Source organism: Bos grunniens, chromosome 20 (assembly GCF_055505025.1).
Source record: "Bos grunniens cultivar Pamir isolate PY7600 chromosome 20, Bosgru_T2T1.0, whole genome shotgun sequence".
Lineage (NCBI taxonomy): Eukaryota > Metazoa > Chordata > Mammalia > Artiodactyla > Bovidae > Bos > Bos grunniens.
In genome coordinates, this window is record NC_141184.1 from 31,518,545 (window position 1) to 31,542,355 (window position 23,811).

Below are 23,811 nucleotides of genomic sequence, written 5' to 3' on the forward strand. Positions count from 1 at the left end.
GTGGCGCAAGCGCAGTGCTCCCAGTCGCCACTGCCCACTTTTTGGCGACTGCTGTCCTTTCCTCCTGGCCATCGATCTGGACTTTAGTTTTCTCTTGGTGGTTTGCGGATGTCCGAGGAGCAGGCCAGTAGCCCTTCAGCGAAAATGGGAGACGAGGAGAAGCCGGTGAGTGGGCTGAGTGGAGCCCGGAGGCAACGCTGGCGCTCTTGTACCCGTGTTGCCCAACATGGGGAGAGGGAGGGGTGGAGGAACCCTGGGGCTGGGGGCGCGATGGAACTCCCGGACGAGTCAGGGTCCCCTTTGGAGAGGAATCGCAGATTCATAAAGCAGGTCGGGGCCTTGCAGACCATCTCTGAGTCCATCCTCTTTTTGTAGATGAGGACGCTGAGTGTCTTGCTCAGAGCCACACAACTAATTAGAAGCCGAGACAGAATTAGAATCTAGAGCTTTGGGCTTCTAGACTAGCATCTTTGGCTCACTGTAGTCGGGAAGAATGTTGCGGAGCCTCATTTAATTGTAAAATCACGTACGGGTAAAAGACCCAGTTTAAGAAAGGGAAAACCAAGTCACCGATATCTGCCCAAGTGTATAATAAACGGTGGAGACCACCCCATCTGACAAACTCTAGAGAAGTTACACAATCCCCTGCCCGATGCTAGAGGCTTGCCTTATCACATTGACAAACGTTCATCATTTTACGCCTGAACTTTTCGCTTTAGTGGCATGCTATGCTTGGGAACATCTTCCCAATCCTGTTCTGTGGACCAACTTTTGGGTTGAAAGTTCAGATCGCTTTTACGTAAATATATAGTATATACACTTGCCCATCTTTGTTCTGTTTTTGTTGGAAATAAAGAACGGCTGCCCCGTCACGTTTCCAATTGTTACTGGAAAGGTGAAGTGGACCTCAGGGTTCCAGAGAGACCCATTTTAGTATCGCGGCTCTGCTGTTCACTGTGCTGTGCTTAGTCGCTCAGTCGTGTCCGACTCTTTGCGACCCTATGGACTGTAGCCCACCAGGCTCCTCTGTCCATGGATTTCTCCAGGCAAGAATACTGGAATGGGTTGCCTTGCCCTCCTCTAGGGGATCTTCCCCACCCAGAGATCGAACCCAAGGCTTCCACATTGCGGACGGTTTCTTTACCGTCTGGGCCACAAGGGAAACCCTGTTTACTACTGCTGCTGCTGCTGCTGCTGCTGCTAAGTCGCTTCAGTCGTGTCCGACTCTGTGCGACCCCATAGCCAGCAGCCTACCAGGCTCCCCCGTCCCTGGGATTCTCCAGGCAAGAACACTGGAGTGGGTTGCCATTTCCTTCTCCAATGCAGGAAAGTGAAAAGTGAAAGTGAAGTTGCTCAGTAGTGTCCGACTCTAGCGACCCCATGGACTGCAGCCCACCAGGCTCCTCCACCCATGGGATTTTCCAGGCAAAAGTACTGGAGTGGGGTGCCATTGCCTTCTCCGACCCTGTTTACTAGCTGTATGCAAATGGAAAGTTACTTACTCTTTTTAGCCACTAGCCTCATTCGTCAAATGGAGAGGTGTTTTAGAACACAGAAAAAACCTTGATGTTAGTTCTCTCCTTTATCGTTACTGGTTTCATTTAGCAGAATCCATATGACCAAAAACATTTAATCCGAAAAACAGAATTGTTTCCTTCTCTTTCCATTTTCAATTTTCATAGATAGACCTGCAGTTAATTTTGTATCCATCTTTTTACCTGAATACTTGGCTAGTTATTAATAATATTGATGTTCACTGTTATATCCTATTATTATATATTGGGCTTCCCTGGTGGCTCAGAGGGTAAAGCATCTGCCTGCAATGCAGGAGACCCGGGTTCGATCCCTGGGTGGGGAAGATCGCCTGGAGAAGGAAATGGCAACCCACTCCAGTATTCTTGTTTGGAGAATCCCATGGACGGAGGAGCCTGGTGGGCTACAGTCCACGGGGTCACAAAGAGTCAGTATATTATATATTATATGTAGTATATATTATTATATATAATATATATTATGTAATATTCACTACCATGTTATAATTAATATAATATTAATTAATATAAGATTAATATAATATTAATCTTAGAATCCTGTCAGTACTTTACTTGACTAGAATGGACTTAAGGTGTATTCATTGGTCAGCTGTCGGCTGTAGATGAACCTTTAAAGTTCATTAAGTCCTGAATCCCAGAGTAGGGGAAGTGTTAGCTCAGAAGGAAATTGGGAGTAATATTTTTACAATTTGTTTTGTGTTTTAAGTGATGCAAGTCATAAGTTTTATGAAATTGAAAAGAACAATCAAAATGTCCACAAGTGATAAATGGGTAAATAATGAAATGTTATTTGACAGAAAAAGGAGTGCAGTACTGATACATGTAGTGTGGATGATCTTGAAATCGTATACTGGCTTAAAGAAGCCCGTCACAAATAACTTTATCGTATGATTCCATTTGTATGCAATGGCCAGAATAGGCACGGCTATAGAAACAGAAATATTAGTTGTTGCCAAGTGCTGGGGAGATGGGGGACGAGGGAATAACTGCTAATGTGTACAGGATTTTCTTTGGGGATAATGAAATTGATTGTGGTGATAGTTGGGCAACTGTAAATACACTGAAAAACCATTGAATTGTGCATTTTTTTTTGTGGGTGCATTTTATGGTGTAGGAATATATCTTGAACTGTTTTTAAAAAGTTCAAAGGTCAAAAACATTTACAAAACTAAAGTGTTGTGCCCCCCCACCCCACCCCCATCCCCAGTTCTGCTCTTTCACTGCTGAAGATCACTTCCTCCCTTAGAGTTGACCACTGTCAGCTTCTGGGTGGGTGTCTTTTCTTCCTACCACTTAAAGATTTTCTGAACATAGAAAAATTATCTAATTTTTTCTAATTTAATCATGTATAAAATGGAATAATGATAGCCATCTCACAGTGTTTCTGTGAGAATCCGAGGTGATTGTGGAGGATCTCTGTAGATGGTAAAACTTTTATGCGGTGTTTGCTTTAAGATGTTTCTGTCTGAGCAGTGACAGGGAGGTAAGTCGTTTATTTCTGAGACGATACTCTTTGTAGTAGTGTAGTACTGTTAGTTGCTGCTGCTGCTGCTAAGTCGGTTCAGTTGTGTTCGATTCTGTGCGACCCCATAGCCAGCAGCCTACCAGGCTCCCCCGTCCCTGGGATTCTCCAGGCAAGAACACTGGAGTGGGTTGCCATTTCCTTCTCCAATGCATGAAAGTGAAGTCGCTCAGTCGTGTCCGACTGTTAGTCGCTAGTCGTGCCCAACTCTTTGCAATCACATGGACTGTATAGCCCACCAGGCTCCTCTGTTCATGGGACTCTTCAGGCAAGAACACTAGAGTGGGTAGCCGTTCCCTGTAGTATCCCTTAATGTGGTTTGGGATTTCTCAACCTCAATGCTCTTGACACTACAAACTGGATAATTCTTTGTTGTGGGAAGCTGTCCTGTGCCTTGTTGGATGCTTAGCACTATCCCTGGCCTCTACCCAGTCTATGCCAATTGTACTCCCCAGTTGTGACAAGCTAAAAGGTTTCCAGACATCGCCAAATGTTCACTGAACGGGTCACTGCTTCTGGGTGAGAACCACTGGTTAAGACTAGTTCTTGCTGTTGGTGTCTTGCACAAGACTTACTGCTTTAAAACTTTCTGTGACTTCCTGGCATTGAACTGAATTCTAAGAAGTCCACAGATGACACCACCCTTATGGCAGAAAGGGTGAAGAGGAACTAAAAAGCCTCTTGATGAAAGTGAAAATGGAGAGTGGAAAAGTTGGCTTAAAGCTCAACATTCAGAAAACGAAGATCATGGCATCTGGTCCCATCACTTCATGGGAAATAGATGGGGAAAGAGTGGAAACAGTGTCAGACTTTATTTTTCTGGGCTCCAAAATCACTGCAGATGGTGACTGCAGCCATGAAATTAAAAGACGCTTACTCCTTGGAAGGAAAGTTATGACCAACCTAGATAGCATATTAAACAGCAAAGACATTGCTTTGCCAACAAAGGTCCGTCTAGTCAAGGCTATGGTTTTTCCAGTAGTCATGTATAGATGTGAGAGTTGGACTGTGAAGAAAGCTGAGTGCTGAAGAATTGATGCTTTTGAATTGTGTTGGAGAAGACTCTTGAGAGTCCCTTGGACTGCAAGGAGGTCCAGCCAGTCCATTCTAAAGGAGATCAGTCCTGGGTGTTCTTTGAAAGGACTAATGCTAAAGCTGAAACTCCAGTACTTTGGCCACCTCATGCGAAGAGTTGACTTATTGGAAAAGACTCTGATGCTGGGAGGGATTGGGGGCAGGAGGAGAAGGGGACGACAGAGGATGAGATGGCTGGATGGTATCACCGTCTCGATGGACATGAGTTTGAGTGAACTCAGGGAGGTGGTGATAGATAGGGAGGCCTGGTGTGCTGCGATTCATGGGGTTGCAGAGTCGGACACGACTGAGCGACTGAACTGAACTGAACTGAACTTATCTTTGACAGTGGTGAAATTTCCTCTTTCAAAATCAGATTTCCACTTTTTTAAAAAACAGATGCTAAAATAACATCCTCAAAACTTTCCTAGGGGCAGCTTGGATCGGTGTCGAATTAGATGAAAATAAAGACCCTTCATATCTTTTTTGCTTCTTTAGGTAGGTGCTGGTGAAGAGAAACAAAAGGAAGGAAGCAAGAAGAAGAATAAAGAAGGATCGGGGGATGGAGGTCGAGCAGAGGTAAATGTTTTCAGGGCTGTCTCATCAGAGATTGACAGGGCAGGGAGCTGTCTTAGACTTGTCCTATGTGAGAGTCTTATGGTTTTCATGGAATTTTAAGATGGCACAAGATGAAAAAATCAGGGAGAAGAGCCAGGAAGGTCTTAAGAGGGAAAGAAAGACTGGCAGTTACTTGTTATTGAAAAAGAAAAATAGCTGAAGTATGATTGTAAGATAATCTGTGGGATTAGATATGAAAAACAGAGAACAAACGTTGCCAAAAAGAGGACTGTGATAATTACTCAGTTGCCAGATTGGGTGCTAGCCCTCTGACCATTTCATTCAATGAGACATTGAGAGACTTTGGTGTTTGAGCTTATACTGAGTACAAGGGAAACCAAAGAAAGCCCCATTCCTTCACCCCATTCACACTGTTTCCACCTGGACCTGCCACCAGGGACTGGTTTTAAGCAGGGCAAATCTCCTTGAGGCCTCACACGTGTAGCGAAAATGCTTTCAGTTCACCAGGCAGACGCTGGAAGGAACTGGCACCTCAGGAGTCATCCCAGAATCCACCTCGTTCCTGGGTGCCGTAGGAGGTGGTGAGACTCGTCTTCCTACTTTGTTTTTGAAGTTGAACTGCTGTGAACTAGGCTTCATTTTTTGCTTTTGCCATTACAACTGTTTTATTAGAGACTCTTTAGAAAACGACCAAAAGACAGAAGAACAAAGGAATAGACTCTTAAGAAGTATCCTATAGCACAGTAAAGTGATTTAAGAGCTCTTTTTTATAATTGATAAACTTAGAGCACTTCCACTTACTGAAAGGTAAGTTTGTAGGTGATCAAGCACCATTAAGTGTTGCTTAGAGCCCTGCATAACCATTTCTGTTATGTTTTGTCCATTGTATCCCACTGTAAGTGTGGGGGGAATTGTTGACTGAATTTCAGAATTTGTAAGAAAATGCATTATGTTCCCTAATTTCTTTTTTATACATTCAATATGAGTAGTACATACTGTTCTGTTAAAGTTTGAGAATTAGCCTGGAAATAGGAAAGAAGGGATATAATTAGAGGACTTTTCTGAATCAAGAATTGTGTGTGTGATGTGATTGAATATGTATGTTAAGTGATCTGTCTGGAAAAAAAGTGTACAATGAGGTATCCAAGACCTTTCCTCCTCCTCCATACTCCCATCATTTATGTACTTGTCTGGTTTCCCTTCTAAGGGCAGCGGGTAGATCTTATTCTCCTCTGTAGGGCCAGGTACAGAGAGTATCTGCTCCATGAGTGGTGAATAAGTTAAGTTTAACACTAAGTGCTTCTGATCAGGAAGTGCCGAATGGATGTGGAGATAAACGGCAGTAAGATGGAGAGGGTTATGTGGGTGGGTAGGACCGTACTGATACTTCTGAGTAGGTGGGACCAGGTAATGTGAGCAGGATTGTATTAATAGAATGATGGGCTCTGAGTTTTCAGTTAATTTATTGGTGCTTTCCTATCAAGGATTATGGACCCCTGTGATGATTTAATGAAAAGCCCTCGAAGAGCACCTGAATGACTAAAGAAAGGGAAGGACTGTGGTAGGAGGGAGTTATAAAGAGATCAAGACTCTTCCATTAAAAAAAAAAAAAAATTAAAAGCCAAGAAAAAAATATGATTGAAATGAGAAGGAAATTTTGTAAGAGGGGAAAAAATGAAGTACTACTTCACATAAGATAAATCTTTTTATTATTATTTCTTTTGCTTTTCTATATGAAAAGGACTGCGAGTATTTACTGACTATTTATTTGTTATCTTGCAGTTGAATCCTTGGCCCGAATATATTAACACCCGTCTTGAGATGTACAATAAGCTAAAAGCAGAACATGATTCCATTCTGGCAGAAAAGGCAGAAAAAGATAGTAAGCCCATTAAAGTCACCCTGCCTGATGGTAAACAGGTAGATGCAGAATCCTGGAAAACTACACCATATCAAATTGCTTGTGGAATTAGGTATGAGCTATATCTGTCTTGACCATTTGTTGTTTGTAACTAAACTTCTTTTTTTTTTTATCTTGCCAGGTTTTATCCTCATAACAGTTATGTTCCTGTTCAATGCTTTTATTGTTTAATTTACTTTATTCGGGTTTTTTAAAAAATAAAAACAGTTTAGAGCTTTGTGGTCAAAATTCAAAGTGAATATCTTGAAGACTTTGGTCTTATTTTCCAAAAGATTGTATATTTCTTCTTCATGCATGCATGCTAAGTCGCTTCAGTAGTGTCCGATTCTGTGCGACCCTATGGACTGTAGCCCACCAGGCTCCTCTGTCCATGGGATTCTCCAGGCAAGAATACTGGAGTGGATTGCATATCCTCATATATTTCTTCTACTTTGATCATAAAATGTCACATAAGCAAGTAGAGACTGCTTCATCTATTTTGACTAAAATTCTCAGTTTTAAAATTAAAATTGAAAGCAGCTCATCTCAAATGGGAAAGTTAAAAAACTAACATGACACAAGAAAAAGTGTATTATTTTTGTAAATCTAATGTTCAAACTTCTGTTGGGCTGGGTTAAAGTTATTTCAGGTAAGTGAGAATTATATGCATACTTTGTAATAAAGGAAATGCTTTCTTAATGTGATATGATAGGGATGAATAGCTGGTAAGTTTATCAAAAAACCATAAAGTTGGAAAGGCGTAAATCAATACATAGATTTTCTACCAGGTATTGGCAAACTACGGTCATAAAAAAGTGACTAATACGACTATAAAGCCAAGGTTGGGGGTGGGTGGAGTGCTAATTAAACTTTTACATTATTTTAACACACTTGAGAAGCCATATGAGTGCAAAGTCCTTCCAGATTTGTGTGTAGTTGTTTCATCCACCCCTGACTTGACAATTTTTTTTAAGTGACTTGCCTGTATCAAGCCTTCTCAAACATTCAACTTGGTTTTCACAGAAACTGTAGTTCCCTTGTTGTATTATTTACCTGTTTCTGTTTACTTATAATGTTTACATATTGAGCTGAAACCACTGAAATCATCATATGAATTGTCAGAAATGATTATCATCACTATCATATTGTTGAACCTAAGAGATACAATAACAAGTGCACAAACAAATTTGGGAGCCGTCACACACAGCTGGTTCTTGGCAAGCCCACTATGCAGCTGGTGGGAGTAGGAGCAGGTAGGCCCATGAGCCATGTGTTCAGTATGCCCTGGCCTTCTTACAAAGGGAAGGCTATTAATTCGACAAGTATTTCTACTTAAAGTACTTCTACTTTACTCCAAAGGTGGTAAGAATATTAAGCAAGTTTCCATGTGAGGTCATATATAACTGGATATATGGACAGACTTTTTTAAGTATCAGTTCAGCCTTTCATTTGAGAGAGAATTTTACATGTTGGTTGTTTAAGAGATTTCTCCATTCTTGTGCAATGAGATTGTAGCTGTGTCCGTGTTAAAATCCAGGCTCCTGTCAGTCCAGGAACTCATTCTCTACATACTACAACATTCTTCAGATTATGTTGTACTTTATCAAGGGGCCAATTGGAAAATAATTTTCCGTTTTTTTTTTTTTTTTTTTTTTTGAATTAATGCTTCCATTGCGGCTAACTAGTTGGAAAATATTTTGGGAGAAACATCAAAATTTTAAGTTGAATCATGTAAGACACTTGTGAACTCTAGGCCTAGAATTAAGTTAGTGATATGAAAGTGAGAGTGTTTATGACATTTTTACAAAAGTCCAGAATAACCTCTTGTTCTGTGAAAATGTATAGCATGAATAACAGGCTATTTAAAGGTTCAGGTGATTTGTAGTAAATATATGAAAGGAAAAAAGGGAGGGGGGCTGCTCCGTTTGCTTCAGAATGTTTTTCTTTGAAGTTTTTTCCAAATCTTACTTTGTAGATTATTTTACCCCTTCTTTGAAAAATTGAAATGATCCAGTATTATTCATGTGTAATCTACATTTTCAAAATTGTTAGCATTTCAGAGTACCTTTTAGATCCTAAGATGAAACTTATTTTCTTCCCAAAGAATACAGAGAATATTAATCACCTTTCATCAGTACTTGAATCTTTTGACAACTGTTTTACACAAGTATGATAAAATATGCTTCCCTCTGACAATTCCATGTATCTTTTGTGAATGTACACATTTTTTTTTTATTCGATCCTTTTGATCTCAGGAAGAAAGGAAACATTGGATACAATACATGGGAAATTCAGTGGGAACACTGAAGATGGGATAGGAATGTGTTTTCATTTGTTCTTCAGTTCTGATGCTTCAGCGGGGAAGGATATATAAACAGGCTGTAAACCCTCAAACAGAACAAGGAGTGAACCAGCTCCCACAGCAAGTTCAGCTAGCCCAAGCCTGCTGGTGGTAGACTTAAGACTCAGTGTGAGGGCTTCATGGTGTAGGGTGTTGCCTGCTTTTGTCAGGTTAGAGTATTATAGACTGTTGTTTCTCCAGCTGCACGTTTGCATCTGTAATCTGACTAACCATACTCAATCCTGCTTGAGCCACACAGCTTCCTGTACCTTTCCTAACATATCTCTGCTTGCATCCATGCCTGTTCTCACACTTGGAGTGCCAACTCCTCTCCTTTGCTTCTTGTCCAAATCTTCTGATCCTTCAGCCCCTGGGTACTTTATTTTTTTTTAATATTTGTTTGTTTTTGGCTGCATCGGGTCTTTGTTCTGGCATGATGGATCTTCGTTCCAGCATGTGGATCTTTCGGTATGGCGCGTGGGCTCTTCATTGCGATGTGTGGGCTTCTCTCTATTTGTGGTACCCCAGCTCTAGAGCATGCAGGCTCAGCAGTTGTGGTGTGAGGGCTTAGTTGCCCGGAACAGGTGGGACCTTCATTCCCTGACCAGGGATCAAATGCGGGTCCCTTGCTTTGGAAGGAAGGCGGATTCTTAACCACTGGACTGTCGGGTTACTTATGTTGAAAGCCTGTCCAGGCCCCTCTGATCTGTGCTGCTTTTACTTCCTCAGAACTCCTGTGACTTCTGTACCTGGTGTGGTCTGACACCTCATAACTTGTACTTCATACTGTGTATTTAGGTGACGTTTTTATCCGTATTATAAAATGTTTTATTAGATAGCATTTTATTTCACATGTATGTTGTAAATAATATCATCTTAGGCATTTGCAGAATTCTGAGATTAGTGTCGCCTCTCAAAGGAAAGATCTGTTACAGATTTCAAGCAGAAGAAAAGCCGAGAAGTTATTTAGAACCAGCCTATCTCCCCCCACCTTTTTTTTTTCCTTTGGAGTCTAAATAGCCTGGTTTTATGGAAAACTAATTTTGAAGAAATTAAAATGTAAACTACTGGAAGTTATTGTTTATTACAGTTGCCATGTTTGCTTAAACAAGAAGCATTAGATGTCAAATAATAGTGTTTGGAATTTTCAGAATCTTCTAGTTATATTCTTAGGGACTATCTTGAATTTTGTTGCTTTTTAATTTTATTTCACAAAGTTAAATGTACATCACCATAATAATACACAGTCAAATCTCAAAGACAATACAGGTTCAGTTCCAGACCATCACAGGAAAGCAAGTTACGTGAATTTTTTGGTTTCACAGTACATATACAGGTTGTTTGCATTATACTGTAATGTATTAAGTGTCCAATAGTTTGGTCTGAAAAAACAGTATATGCCCTAATTTAAAAATACTATATTACTAAAAAATGCCAACCATCATCTGAACCTGCAGCAAATCTTGATACTAACACCAAAGATCATAGATCACCATAGCAACAAGTATCGTAATAATGAAAAAGTTTGAAATATTGTGAGAATTAAGAAAATGTGACACAGAGGCACAAAGTAAGCAAATGCTGTTCTGAAAATGGTGCCGACAGGCTTGATGCAGGGTTACCACACACACACACACACACAAATATATATATGTGTGTGTGTGTATATATATCTACAGGGTGTAATAAAAGACGAGATATGCCTGTATATAATGTTTTCTTATTTCAGTTCTCACATCAACTGTTGTGCTGCAGAAGATTCTTTTTTATAGAATCTTATGTTTTTATACATGTGTGTATATATTTTCAGTCAAGGCCTGGCCGACAACACTGTCATTGCTAAGGTGAATAAAGCCGTCTGGGACCTAGACCGTCCTCTGGAGGAAGATTGCACCTTGGAGCTGCTCAAGTTTGAGGATGAGGAAGCTCAAGCAGTAAGTTTTTATTCAGATTCACAGTCTTTTCCAGCTTATTATTTAAGCCAGCAAGTGGCTAAAGTTGGTTGATGTCTCATTGTCATATTTGAAGTCTTGATTTTGTCTTTCACGTAGGAAACAGTAAAAGTGCTTGTTTTATAAAATTAAGACATGCAGAAGTGCACTTAATACAAATTTATTCTTACTCAAGATACTTCACTGAGGGAAAAGTGCTCGGAATTTTATTAGAAATTGATTAAGCAAGTAAAAATTGTTAACTACACTATTTGTCAACACTTAATCAAGATGTATCTATTTATTAAATTTGAAATGATTCAAATTTCTGTTCCTTTTGGACAATTGATTTTCATATCTTTCTTACTTTAAAATGCTGAAAGCACTATAAAAATCAGTCTGCATTTGACAGCAGAGTTTCCCCCTTATTTCTCCAGGGTGGAATACCATATAAGAAAAAATAAAATATTTTGTTTTAGTGACGGTGATTTGCTTAGATGCATCGACGGTTTCCAAATGTACTCTGGAGTCCTTAAGTTTTTTATGATAATTTAAATTTACTTATTACTTTTTATTTTGATTTCAAGGTCCATATGTTTGTTCTTGGTTTTAAATTGTATTATAGGCTCTAGTTGTGTGTTGTTTGAGGCCAATAAGAAAAAGGGGCTTCCATGGTAGCTCAGATGGTAAAAAATCCACCTGGAGTGTGGGAGACCTGGGTTGGATCCCTGGGTCAGGAACATCTAGAGAGGAGGGCATGGCAACCCACTCTGGTATTCTTGCCTGGGTAATCCCCATGGACAGAGGAGCCTGGTGAGCTATAGTCCATGGGGTCACAAAGAGTTGGACACGACTGAGCAACTAAACACAATAAGAAAAAAAGTAGGTATAACTCGTAAATGATGTTCCATAGCCAAGTAAAAGCCAGAGCATAGCCCGTGGGGTTGACTCAAAAGACCCTGGGCCACTGCAGTTAATAAGACAGTCATGTGGTGGGTACCTGTTGTTTTCAGGGAACAAAATCCATCCCATTTAATTAATGATGCTAATTTGTATTTTAATTAGTTTGAACAGATAATTTCTAAGATACAAATACAATTTAGTCATTAGAATCCTTTTAAATCCTTTTGGCTCTGAATAGAATCACATTGCAATCTGTAGATTTATAAATTTAGATCTTCTTGTCTTAAATTTACTCTATACTAAACTTTATATATCTTTCAAAACAAGCAATTAATTTACAGCTTGTACTCCCAGACTCAGACCACCGTACTTTTCTTTGGATTTTCAGGTGTATTGGCACTCAAGTGCTCACATAATGGGTGAAGCCATGGAAAGAGTCTATGGTGGGTGTCTGTGTTATGGACCACCAATAGAAAACGGATTCTATTACGACATGTACCTCGAAGAAGGGTAAGTTGTGTAACTGGATAAAGAAAAAATCTGAATTACTCTGGGTTCATACTTTATTTTTAAAGATTTGTCAATAAAGGAGAAATGATATAAAGCTTATTGCTTCACAGTTACCCAGTATTCCTGCTGAGAAAACTTGAAGTGTTGTAGTAACTCATGAAGTAGTAAAGACTTTCTTGAGAGCTCTGTTCTAGATCAATGAAGGTGATTTAGATCATAGACCTAAACCATATGTCAGGAAATGAAATGAAGGTTGAACCTCTCCTTTCCTAGTGGAATGTGTGGGAATGGCCTTCATATGAAGAGCAAGCTCAAAGTCACTGAAAATATAGAAATAGTTTATAAAAAAAAATGTCTAGTTTAAAAATTCTTAATATATGATGCAAGGGTCTAAAATTCTTAATATATGATGTCGGGGTCTAATCTTCTATATTAAAACCTTTGAAGTATTCTGAAGACATGTTCCCCCAAGCTGTGGTGTGAGTAGAATGGGATAGAAAGAGATTAATTCTATTTTATTCTTCAGGGGTGTGTCCAGCAATGATTTCTCTTCATTGGAGACTTTATGTAAGAAAATCATTAAAGAAAAGCAAGCTTTCGAAAGATTAGAAGTTAAGAAGGAAACTTTACTGGAAATGTTTAAGGTAAACTGAACTGTAACATGGCCTCCACTTCTGTTTCACTCATTAACGTTACTTAAGGTACATTGGGCTTAGTGTACTAAGTCTATGACTATCCTGTTCTTTAGAAAAATTTAACAAATGTTTTTAAAACATGTATGACATTTATAGTCATAGAATGCTTAGACATACTTCAAATTGTATTTTAGCTACAGTATTTAAAAATAAAAATTAAAGAGTGGTTATTTTTTAAAATAATTTTTTCTATTTTCAGTACAACAAGTTCAAATGCAGGATTTTGAATGAAAAAGTGAATACTCCAACTACCACAGTCTATAGGTGAGAATATCAAGTGTCGTTAAATACTACTATTGTATATGTCATTGTAAGTCTTTGTTAAAATTCCTTTTTTTTTTAATCTTCAGATGTGGCCCCCTGATAGATCTCTGCCGGGGTCCTCATGTCAGACACACTGGCAAAATCAAGACTTTGAAAATACACAAAGTAAGCAGTATAACTTTGGGGGCTCTATATAGACATACTTGTCCACTAAAGATGTATGTTTATTTAAACTTGCATTCCCTTCTCTTTTCAGCCATGTTTCTCTTGCATATGTAAGGGTGGATTTTTTCCTTGGGCTGTCTGCTGACTGTGGGCACTGTATGTCACTAGCCTTTTTCTTTTTTTTTTTTAATTGAAATGCTCTCAAGCAGTGACTGAGAGACTCACCACCCATCACCAGAGCATATGGTGGTGGATTTTGGGTGGACTTACAAAATCACACAGTCAGGCTTTGAGACCGACTCACTGGAGGGTGCCTGCTTTTGCCTTCTGTTATGTCTAAGGTGGTAATTACCCAAGTTCTTTTTTAACCAAACTAATCATGCCAGTAAGATTTTTGTTGTTGTTGGTTAGTTGGTTGATTTTCCATTTTTGCCCAATCTTCTTGTGAAAGAAAGGTGCCTCTAAAGTCAGTTTTGTTTGTGGAGTTGTGATGTCAGTGGGTATTGAGAACGGGGCAATTTTGAGAGGATTAAGCAACTAGCTTCGTTCTGTGGAATGAGTACAACCACTCTAGACAGACCTCAGCAACTGGGAGATGCTCATATACTACATGTTGGCTTTTTGTGCCATTTTTCTTGAAATAAGGGCTAAATACGAATTTGACCCATAATGTAACTGTGAGAAATAACATGTAACTCTTAAATGAGATATTAAGAATTTGAACATTATCTCATGGTTATTCCCTTTTTTCAGAATTCCTCCACCTACTGGGAAGGCAAGTCAGATATGGAGACTCTACAGAGAATTTACGGCATTTCCTTTCCAGATCCTAAGATGTTGAAAGAATGGGAGAAGTTCCAAGAGGAGGCTAAAAACCGAGATCATAGGAAAATTGGAAGGGTATGTTTAAAAAGAACAATGTGTGTAGACCAGATTGTCATTTGAAATATAATTGTATCAGGTAATGGGAATTTAATTCTGAAGAGGTGCTGTAGCTTTCAAGGACTTACTGTACTGTCCTGGAAAAGCTGTAAATTACTTACTCATTGTCCACATTATCTTTCTAGAGTGTGTTCAGTACTGTGCAGAAATTGATTTTAACTACTCTTTTTATTGAGACCACATGTTAATGGCCTACATTTTTCTGTAAAAGAAGTATAACAGCATTTTGTAGAGCTGGGAGATGCTTTTGAAATACCCTGTTCTCGCTGACTTACTTGAAAGACATGGAAACTTAAGTCCCAGAAACATTTATCTGCTTGTTGCCCAAGATGACACAGAGCATCGCCAGTGGATTCTGTGGTGTCCTTTTCTTTATTCCTCTACCCCTGAATGTTTTCTAAACTGGAAGTTAAGTTTGGTAAAAAAAATATTCATTTCTACAAGTGTGTTCACTCTGTGCCGGGCATGATATATGTATAAACTTCCTTTTGCCTTTGTATACCCAGGACCAAGAACTCTACTTCTTCCATGAACTCAGCCCTGGGAGTTGCTTTTTCCTGCCCAAGGGAGCCTACATTTATAACACACTTATTGAATTCATCAGGGTAAGCTGTATTCATTCTTTTCTTCTATAGATTTAAGACATAAGTTGATTTTATTAGATAAGGTCTGCCAGAGGGAAAGATAACCTTGTGTTTGAGAAGAAACATTTTAAAGAATAAATGAAAATGTATGTATTAGGTCTCATAAAATGTATAAAAAATTCTTTCCTCCTAATATGTGATCTAGTCCATATAGTTGGGTATATATGCATGAGATAAGCTGGTGAGCTTGTAATGGGGCCCGTAACCCCTTATGTGGGAGATCTGTGGCTTTCTGACCGTTCATTTGTATTTTCTTTGAAAAACAAGTTAATCTTTACATTACTTTTTTCTTTGTAAACTGTGACAACCGTATATTTATAGAGAATAACACCACCAGTATCTCTGTACTCATCTCCTAATTAAAACATATCCAAATAGGGCTATATTTGCTTCAGGTTTTTTATTGAGGTAGAGTAATACATGGGCTTCCCTGGTGGCTCAGTGGTAAAGAATCCTCCTGCCAATGCAGAAGACATGGGTTTGATTCCTGGGTCAGGAAGATCCTCTGGAGAAGGAAAGGGCAACCTACTCCAGTATTCTGGCCTAGGAAATCCCATGGACAGAGCAGCCTGGCGGGCTATAGTCAGTGGGGTTAAAGAGTCACATACTACTTAGCAACTAAACAACAGAGTAATATATACATGGTAAGGGGGGAGGAACTGTCTTTTAAGAGTCCTTTCTGATCTACTTCCTTCCTTTCCTAGAAGAAACTATATATTATTTTAAAGTTAGCATGGATGGATCCTTTTTGTGCATGTTACTTTTACATCTGCCGTATAAATACGTATCTAAATTATGTGTTTGTGTGCTTCAAAGTTACATGCATGAAGCCTTGATGTGTATTAGTCTGCCCTGTGATTTTCACTTCAGATAAGTACACATCCAGTTCATTTTCACCTGTTCAGTATTAATCCATCGTCTAACTTCCACAGTGTGCCCTGTGCTTACTGGGCACACTGACGTCATTTCCCTTTCTCCCGTGTGACCAGTTGTGCTGGAGTACCCTCCTCTTGTACATGTCAGGGGCTTCCTCTTGGGTGAATCCCTCCCAGCAGAGCTTTGCGATTTTAAGATGTGCATCTGGAACTTTACTAGATGGTAGACAATGGCTCGTGAAATTGTTCCTTGCACCTGATGTGTAAGCATGTATTCCCTACATGTATTGTGTCTGTTTCCTAACAGAGTGAATACAGGAAACGAGGATTCCAGGAGGTGGTCACCCCGAACATCTACAATAGCCGGCTCTGGGTGACCTCGGGCCACTGGGAGCACTACAGCGAGAACATGTTCTCCTTTGAAGTGGAAAAGGAGCTGTTTGCTCTGAAACCCATGAACTGCCCGGGACACTGGTATTCAGCAGTTTTGAGTTTCTCTCATAGATTTTCAGCAATCAGTCCTAGATTGTTTTTCCTCCTTTGAAAGTATTTAAAAAGAAAACAATGATGTAATCAGAAGAGTATTTAAATGTATCGTAAGTGCAGTGGTGTAACATCTTCTGTGCCCAGCTAGATCCTCAGATCTGTAGACATTCAAGAGTGGCATTGGGGCAGCATCAGTGAACAGACAGGATACAGAACAGGGGAGACTTTTATTTATTTATTTTTTTAAGATACATGCATCAGAACCTCCTGCTGATGAATTGACATCCTTGGAAAATCCTCCTTGCCTTGAGGCAGTTCACTTTGTATCCTTGGAAGCTGGGTGAGGAGCAGCATAGGGCAGACCAGGGAGAGCTGTGGCTGGCTGCAGGTGGCCAAGTCATAGCTCCTGGCACCGGTCCCAGCAACCAGGCCTCGAGGGCAGAGGGCGTGAAACGGAGGAGTCTCCACGGGGGCCCTGGCTTGTAAGTCAGGGAGCCAAGTTCAAGTTTATTCTTAGTCTTCCCAGGTTCTTCCAAGTTTCTGAAGCACTTTCAGACTAACCGGGAACTAAAGCACTTTGGGGAGCAGTAAGAAAGTACAAGAGACGCTAGTGGAAAATCTCCCACCTGCCAATGCAGGTAGACCTAAGAGACACAGGTTCAATCCCCAGATTAGGAAGATCTCCTGGAGAAGAGAATGGCAACCCACTCCAGTATTCTTGCCTGTTCCACAGACAGAAGAGGCTGGTGGGCTACCGTCCATAGGGTAGCAAAGAGTTGGACATGATTGAAGTGACTTGCATAGCACAACAGCTTAAGTACAGACTTTCATTTCCACTGTTTCTATAGCTAAGATTTTCTTTACAATATGAGCCTTAAAGGCCATCCTCAAAGAGCACAAGGATAAGACTTCAGACTTAATGGAAATACATTTTTTATTCTAGCTTGGTCATGGATGGTTGTATTATAATTTATTTGCTGCTTTATTCATGCTAGTGCTTAGAAAAGCCCAGACTTTTGATGTGTGAACAGCTAGATCCAGTATTTGGCAGCCTTTCTTAGCAGTATCAGAGAAGCAGTTGTGTTCTTGTGAAATTAAATGTCAGTGGGTTTTTCTTTGCCCTCTTCTTTAGCCTCATGTTTGATCATCGGCCAAGATCCTGGCGAGAGTTGCCTCTGCGAGTTGCTGATTTTGGGGTGCTTCATAGGAATGAGCTGTCAGGAGCACTCACAGGACTTACTCGGGTCCGAAGGTTCCAGCAAGATGATGCTCATATATTCTGTGCCATGGAGCAGGTATGAGATTCTGGGGTGAAACACTTTGAAAGACATGTCAAGAAGATTGAGGAAAATTAAATTACCACTGTTCCCCCCCTCTTTTTTTTAAAGATTGAGGATGAAATAAAAGGTTGTTTGGATTTTCTGCGTACAGTATATAGCATATTTGGATTTTCTTTTAAACTGAACCTGTCTACTCGCCCAGAAAAATTCCTTGGAGATATTGAAGTATGGAATCAAGCTGAGAAAGTAAGTGGTGGTTTTCAGTGTGCTTCAATATTACTTGAGTGAAATTGGCATGCGCCATAATGTGAGAAAGCCAAGCTTCTTTAAATGGATAAAAGAGAAAGAAAATTGGAAATGGTTTCTAGGCTTGTGTAAGCCAGTTTTTTCCTCTGTGATTTTGTATTTTAGACATGGTTGAGTGTGTTTTTTCAGTCATCAAGCTGTAATCTTTAAAGGGGTTTGTGTATGAGTATGTCTAGGTGGACAAAATTGTAAAGCAAAGAATAGTAACCCATAAAGTAGTTAGAATATTTTTAGTCTCAAATTAGGATGGAAGAAGTTGCATTTGAACAAAAATTTAAATCATTTTGTTTTATCCTTAGCAACTTGAAAACAGTCTGAATGACTTTGGTGAAAAGTGGGAATTAAATCCCGGAGATGGAGCTTTCTATGGCCCAAAGGTCAGTACCAAAGTCTAATTGAGAATAATATGTCTTTTCTGTTCCGATGAAGAAGAGATTACTTTAAGGTTTTTAAAAATTCACCCCTAATAGAACCCAATCTTTGCATCTTAGATTGACATCCAGATTAAAGACGCTATTGGGCGGTACCACCAGTGTGCAACAATACAGTTGGATTTTCAGTTGCCCATTAGATTTAATCTTACTTTTGTAAGGTGAGTTTCTAAGTGTCTGCTCTGAATATTCTTCCATAAGGACATAAAGGAACATATATACAAAATACAGGAAAACAATTTTTTTTCTTTCTAGCCATGATGGTGATGATAAGAAAAAGCCAGTCATTATCCATAGAGCCATCTTGGGGTCAGTGGAAAGAATGATTGCTATCCTCACTGAAAACTACGGGGGCAAATGGTAATGTGCATCATTATTTCCGTGTGTTTTTGTCCAGATGATGTAAATTAACTGTCAGAAATGTCTGCTGTCCAGTTTAGTTCTATGATGGAAAGGGAGAATGATTCTAGTTGGTGACTTCTAATTAATGACAAGTGTTTACTAAAAAGTAAGGAATCACAGTCTAAACCCAAGTTTTTTAACTAGAAGAATGTTTGCAATTATTTTTAGCAGTTGATTGGTTCGAATGTTATATAAATGCTTTCTAATGAGTTATTCATCAGTAAGAAGATTATTGTTTTGATTGCTTTCTAAGTAACTTTGGGAACTTATAAAACTTTGTTTTTTGTTTGAGTAAACAAAAGTAGGCTTTCAGCAGTACCTTGTTCAGTGTTGCTGATCATAATAAATAAGCATTTTGGACCCTTTAGAAGCCAAGTTTTTGGGTTGTTTTTTTTTTTTTTTTTGGATTGAAAGTACAGAGTCCAAACCAATTAACATTTTTGTGTCTCATTTCTAGAAACGTTTGTTTCTGCTAGCAAGATAATAAGCACGTTACTTGCATTTTATTTTCTCAGCACCTTTGTCTGGGCCCCATTTTGGGAAGGCAGTTGAAAACAGGAAATGGTTATGAAACACCCATTTTGTACAGCCTGTGTCATTACATTGCAGTCACTTCAGTTTTCTTTGTAATTTGATTAGTTCAGACATTTTAAGTTAGGGATGTCATACGTATAAATGAAATAAGCTAATTTCTTTTCAGTTATATTTCACAAAATCAAAACCAACATGGGCAGTATTCTCTGCACAATCTCGAGAATAGGGAGGTCCTCAGCTGATGCTTTACCAAACCTGTAGTAGGTGGGGAACAGCCCACAATTGGGGTGGAATTTGGTACTCACCAAATTCAGCCTAATTTGGTGCTTGAAATGAAAGTCGCTCAGTTGTGTCTGACTCTTTGTGACCCCATGGACTATACAATCCATGGAATTCTCCAGGCCAGAATACTGGAGTGCTAGCCTTTCCCTTCTCCAGGATCTTCCCAACCCAGGGATGGAATCTTCCCGCATTACAGGTGGATTCTTTACCAGCTGAGCCAAGAGGGAAGCAATTTGGGGCTTACTCCAGCCTAACTGTAGCAATTACACCCTTAATTGTAGCAAAATAACTTGAAAATAGAGGTGGGACCAGGCGCAGCACTGGCTTGAGTCTGCAGCGGTGGGGATTGGGTGCCTGAAATCCCTGAAAGGAGAACTGCAGATGGGCTCACCTTTTTATAAGCAGGGAAAACACACTCACTTTTACCAAGTACCATCACCACTTACTAACTGTTTCTATTTGTTGAGTCCTGCAAAATGGATCTTGAATAAACTGAAGGCACAGTCTCTGTCCCTACATGAAGAATGAATAATACAGTAACACTTGAATAAAATAACCTTTGGGGTAAAATAACTTGAATCATTAAGTGCTCTTCTTTGTCGGTGTGTTAAGCCCTCTAGCCGTAGGTGCATGGTATTTTCTGTTAGCTGCTGTGTTGAATTATGGGGCGTGGTCCCAGCTCTCTAGTTGCTTTGCTCTCTCTGCTTAGCAAGACAAGTCTTAATTACAGATTTTCCCTTTTTTCTGCTCCTGAATCATCCTTCAGTCCTTATTGGACATTGAAAAAAAGCCAGGTTTTTGGAAGTGGTCCTTGCATGTTTCAGGAAAAGGTACTGAATAGTAGACTAAGAAGTGTGCTATCCTTGTTGAAGAAAGTTCCCAAATTCACATTACATATTTTTTTTTTCTTCTAAAGGCCCTTCTGGCTGTCCCCTCGTCAGGTAATGGTAGTTCCAGTGGGACCAACATGTGATGAATATGCCCAAAAGGTAATCCTTAAGTATGACTGTCTTTAAATTTAATAGCTGTTGTTCAGCTTTTCAGATCTCATAAATTATATCTATGCTTTGTAAGTCAAACTGCTGTGATATAGAGAAGTGTTTACATTTCAGTCCTTGGTAAGCCTAAGTAGATAATATTACCTCTTTAATGTTTTTTTATGTGGTTCTGTGGTGAGTAGACTTAATTTGGAAAGTTTTACATACACTTGATGTTTTAGTTTTTAATATTAGCAAGTAGTGTGACATATAAATTCAAATGCATAATGTAGTGTAAACTGTTCTTTGACTCAGAGTAATTTTGGTTTGTTTCTAAAGCACATTTCTTTAATTTGAAACTTTTTTTCAAATTGATGGTATGACAGCAATCTTTGCTCTCCTACCAAAAAGCCACCTTACTAACAGATGTATGAATATCCATTCATACCTCACACCTTAAAGAGTAGAACAGTCTATTCTGTTATACAGCAACAATTCCATGCTAAGGAATCTCAAATTATGAAAAGTTGAATTATTAATAAAAAGCATTGTTTCATAATTGCAAGCTGAAAGTAATAAATTGGCTAGACAAGAAATCTATATATGAATGAATAACATTGTAACATCAAAACCACCATGTTGGATTTCCCTGGCAGTCCAGTGGTTAAGCCTCCATGCTTCCACTGAAGGGAGCGCGGGTTCAGTCCCTGGTTGGGGCGCTAGGATCACAGACCACAGTGTGCAGCCGAAAAAAAAACCCAGCCTGTGTTTGGATCAGAATAAATTGCACTCGAGTCTCAACTGCCTTTTAATAAAGGAACATTAAAAAAAACCAACTGATAGGCAGACTATTCAAGATATACTGTATTCCTATCACCTCACACAGTCGTTTTAATCAGTTATGCTTTCCATGGTTAATGGATTTTACTTTATTGTATATGCATGTATTTTCACAGTAGAAAAAAGGTCAGTTTTAGTTAACTCACTTTTCAACTATAACACTAACTTTCTCCATGTGGGGATGGAGTGGCATGTAAAATTATGTAGGGGGTGGATTTTTGATTATACTGAGTTGTGGGGGGAGGACACTGCTATTAATCCTTAATGACTAGAGACCAGAGATGTTAAATAGCCTGCAGTTACCAGGCTTCTTACCCAGTGGCAGAATAACTCAACTAACATGTGCACAGGGCTCGTGTTAAGAAAAAAAGCACTGGTGCTTTATACTTTAAAATAGGTTACAGTTGAGAGTGTAGTCTTATCCTGGCACTGTAATAAACTAACTAAGAACCTTTCTGAAATTTGTATACTTCAAAATCCCAGGAGGTTCATTGGTTAATGATCACTAAAGCATAACAACCTATTAGTGAGATAAAAATGGCCCATTCAGATCATTCTGTCTTATTGAATGGTAATTGGTTGTCAGATAGATGGAAAATTTAACGTGGTTTATTTAATTCATAGTTTATCTCTCAAACAATATATCGTTTTGTAGTTCCACATCACGATAATATATACTTCAGTATATTTATTAACATTCCTTTTTAATGTTTGTGTAATTGTTCAAATTGTTAAATAAAATTATTTAAGATCAAAATATAATTCTCCTTGAGATCTGAAGAATTCTCTATGTTTAAATAGGTACGGCAACAATTCCACAATGCTAAATTCATGGTGGACATTGATCTGGATCCAGGCTGTACATTAAACAAGAAGATCAGAAATGCACAGTTGGCACAATATAACTTCATCCTAGGTAAGAAAGGAGACTTACCAAAGACAGCCTGCCAAAACTTAGGAAAACTTTAAACCTGGAGATGTAGGCTTAAGGGAATTGTGATCGTCAGTAGTCTTTCCATTCCTGATCTCAAACTGTATGTTTGTTCTGTTGATGTAACAAAGGAACATTTGGGTTTGGAAACTTGAAAGATTCAAGTAATCTTGAAAGGTTTGTCTAAAAATCTTCTCCCCTTCACCTCCTGCTTTTCGTCTGGTGACTTTTTAATAAGTTGGCTGGATTAAGTGACTTGGTAATAAGCACAGCAGTTCTAGTCATTGCAGAATGGTGGGTTGGGTTTGGTTTTTTCATGAGTAGATTTGGTCACCTGTACATTTTAATGAATCAGAAGCTACAGGGTGGATTTCTGTTTGAATATGCAGTAGGAGTCTTTTCACCTAACAAAAGTTTTGTGGGTTTTGGTTTAGTTGTTGGTGAAAAAGAGAAAACCAGCGGCACCGTCAATATCCGTACCAGAGACAATAAGGTGCACGGAGAGCGCACCATCTCAGAAACCATCGAGCGGCTCCAGCAGCTCAAGCACTCCCGCAGCAAACAGGCAGAAGAAGAATTCTAAGGAAGAACTTTGCCCAGCTTGGCTCAGTAGAAAAGGGTGAACGTGTTTGCCTACCGTGAACTTTGTATGATGGAAAATATCAGCTTATACTAACCTTAGAATAATTTGGCAGAGCCTTTGGAGATTACTGCAGATCAATGTTTTTTAATTTAGACTTTAGACTATACGTATTTGAAGAAGGTAATTAAAAGTGACACATTAACATGATTTGACTCATTAAATTTCTGAACACTGGATAAAAGCATGAGGAATGTGCTAATGTAATGTGGAAGAATGTTTTTATAAATGTAATACAGCTAAAATGTTAAGTTTTTTCAGATTTGATCAATGGAAAAGATTAAAATTGGATTATGATTTAAAAATAAAAATTTCTGTTCACATTAAGTTTCAACCGCTCTGTCCTTCATGTCCATACACACCTACCCGGAACAAATCACATGATCCAATATTTATCTTTTATGTTTTGTAACACAGATGATGTAAGTTGGGTGGAGAGGTCAAGCCCATAGTATATTCTGTTCTCAAACTGCGGTGTGAACCAGGGGCCTGCTGCTCAGTCACCGGATGACATCTTGTAGGAATGTCACTTGTAGCTGTTTTGGGGACACAAACCTTTTAAAACCAACCATGAAGCTATTTTAGAGTAGATTTGCACAAATTTTTAAGAAGGGTGAGTCATGGATATAGATATCTATTTCAGTTTCAGTTCAGTCGCTCAGTAGTGAACGACTCTTTGTGACCCTGTGAACTGCAGCACGCTGGGCCTCTCTGTACATCACCAACTCCTGGAGTTTACCCAAACTCATGTCCATTGAGTCAGTGATGCCATCTCCAGCCATCCCATCCTCTTGTCATCCCCTT

General features: G+C 39.1%; 1 protein-coding gene across 1 annotated transcript; it reads left to right on the forward strand.

Annotated features, from left to right (window-relative positions):
* On the forward strand, positions 1–23,334 carry TARS1 (threonyl-tRNA synthetase 1). The gene is made up of 19 exons (XM_086361320.1): positions 1–165; positions 4,648–4,728; positions 6,511–6,701; positions 10,780–10,903; positions 12,192–12,313; positions 12,840–12,957; positions 13,208–13,272; positions 13,359–13,437; positions 14,191–14,337; positions 14,886–14,984; positions 16,206–16,372; positions 17,517–17,679; positions 17,773–17,910; positions 18,270–18,347; positions 18,462–18,562; positions 18,657–18,761; positions 20,536–20,608; positions 22,238–22,352; positions 22,802–23,334. Exons 1-19 carry the CDS (start codon positions 109–111, stop codon positions 22,948–22,950), a joined length of 2,172 nt encoding a protein of 723 aa, XP_086217446.1. The 5' UTR covers positions 1–108; the 3' UTR covers positions 22,951–23,334.
* The last annotated feature ends 477 nt before the right edge of the window (positions 23,335–23,811 follow it).

Excerpts from the sequence above, each read along its gene's own strand:
- TARS1 (XM_086361320.1), top strand. The coding sequence starts at position 109 with ATGTCCGAGGAGCAGGCCAGTAGCCCTTCAGCGAAAATGGGAGACGAG. Across the intron at positions 4,729-6,510 it reads GGGATGGAGGTCGAGCAGAG|TTGAATCCTTGGCCCGAATA; the intron begins GTAAATGTTTTC and ends GTTATCTTGCAG. Across the intron at positions 13,273-13,358 it reads CCAACTACCACAGTCTATAG|ATGTGGCCCCCTGATAGATC; the intron begins GTGAGAATATCA and ends TTTAATCTTCAG.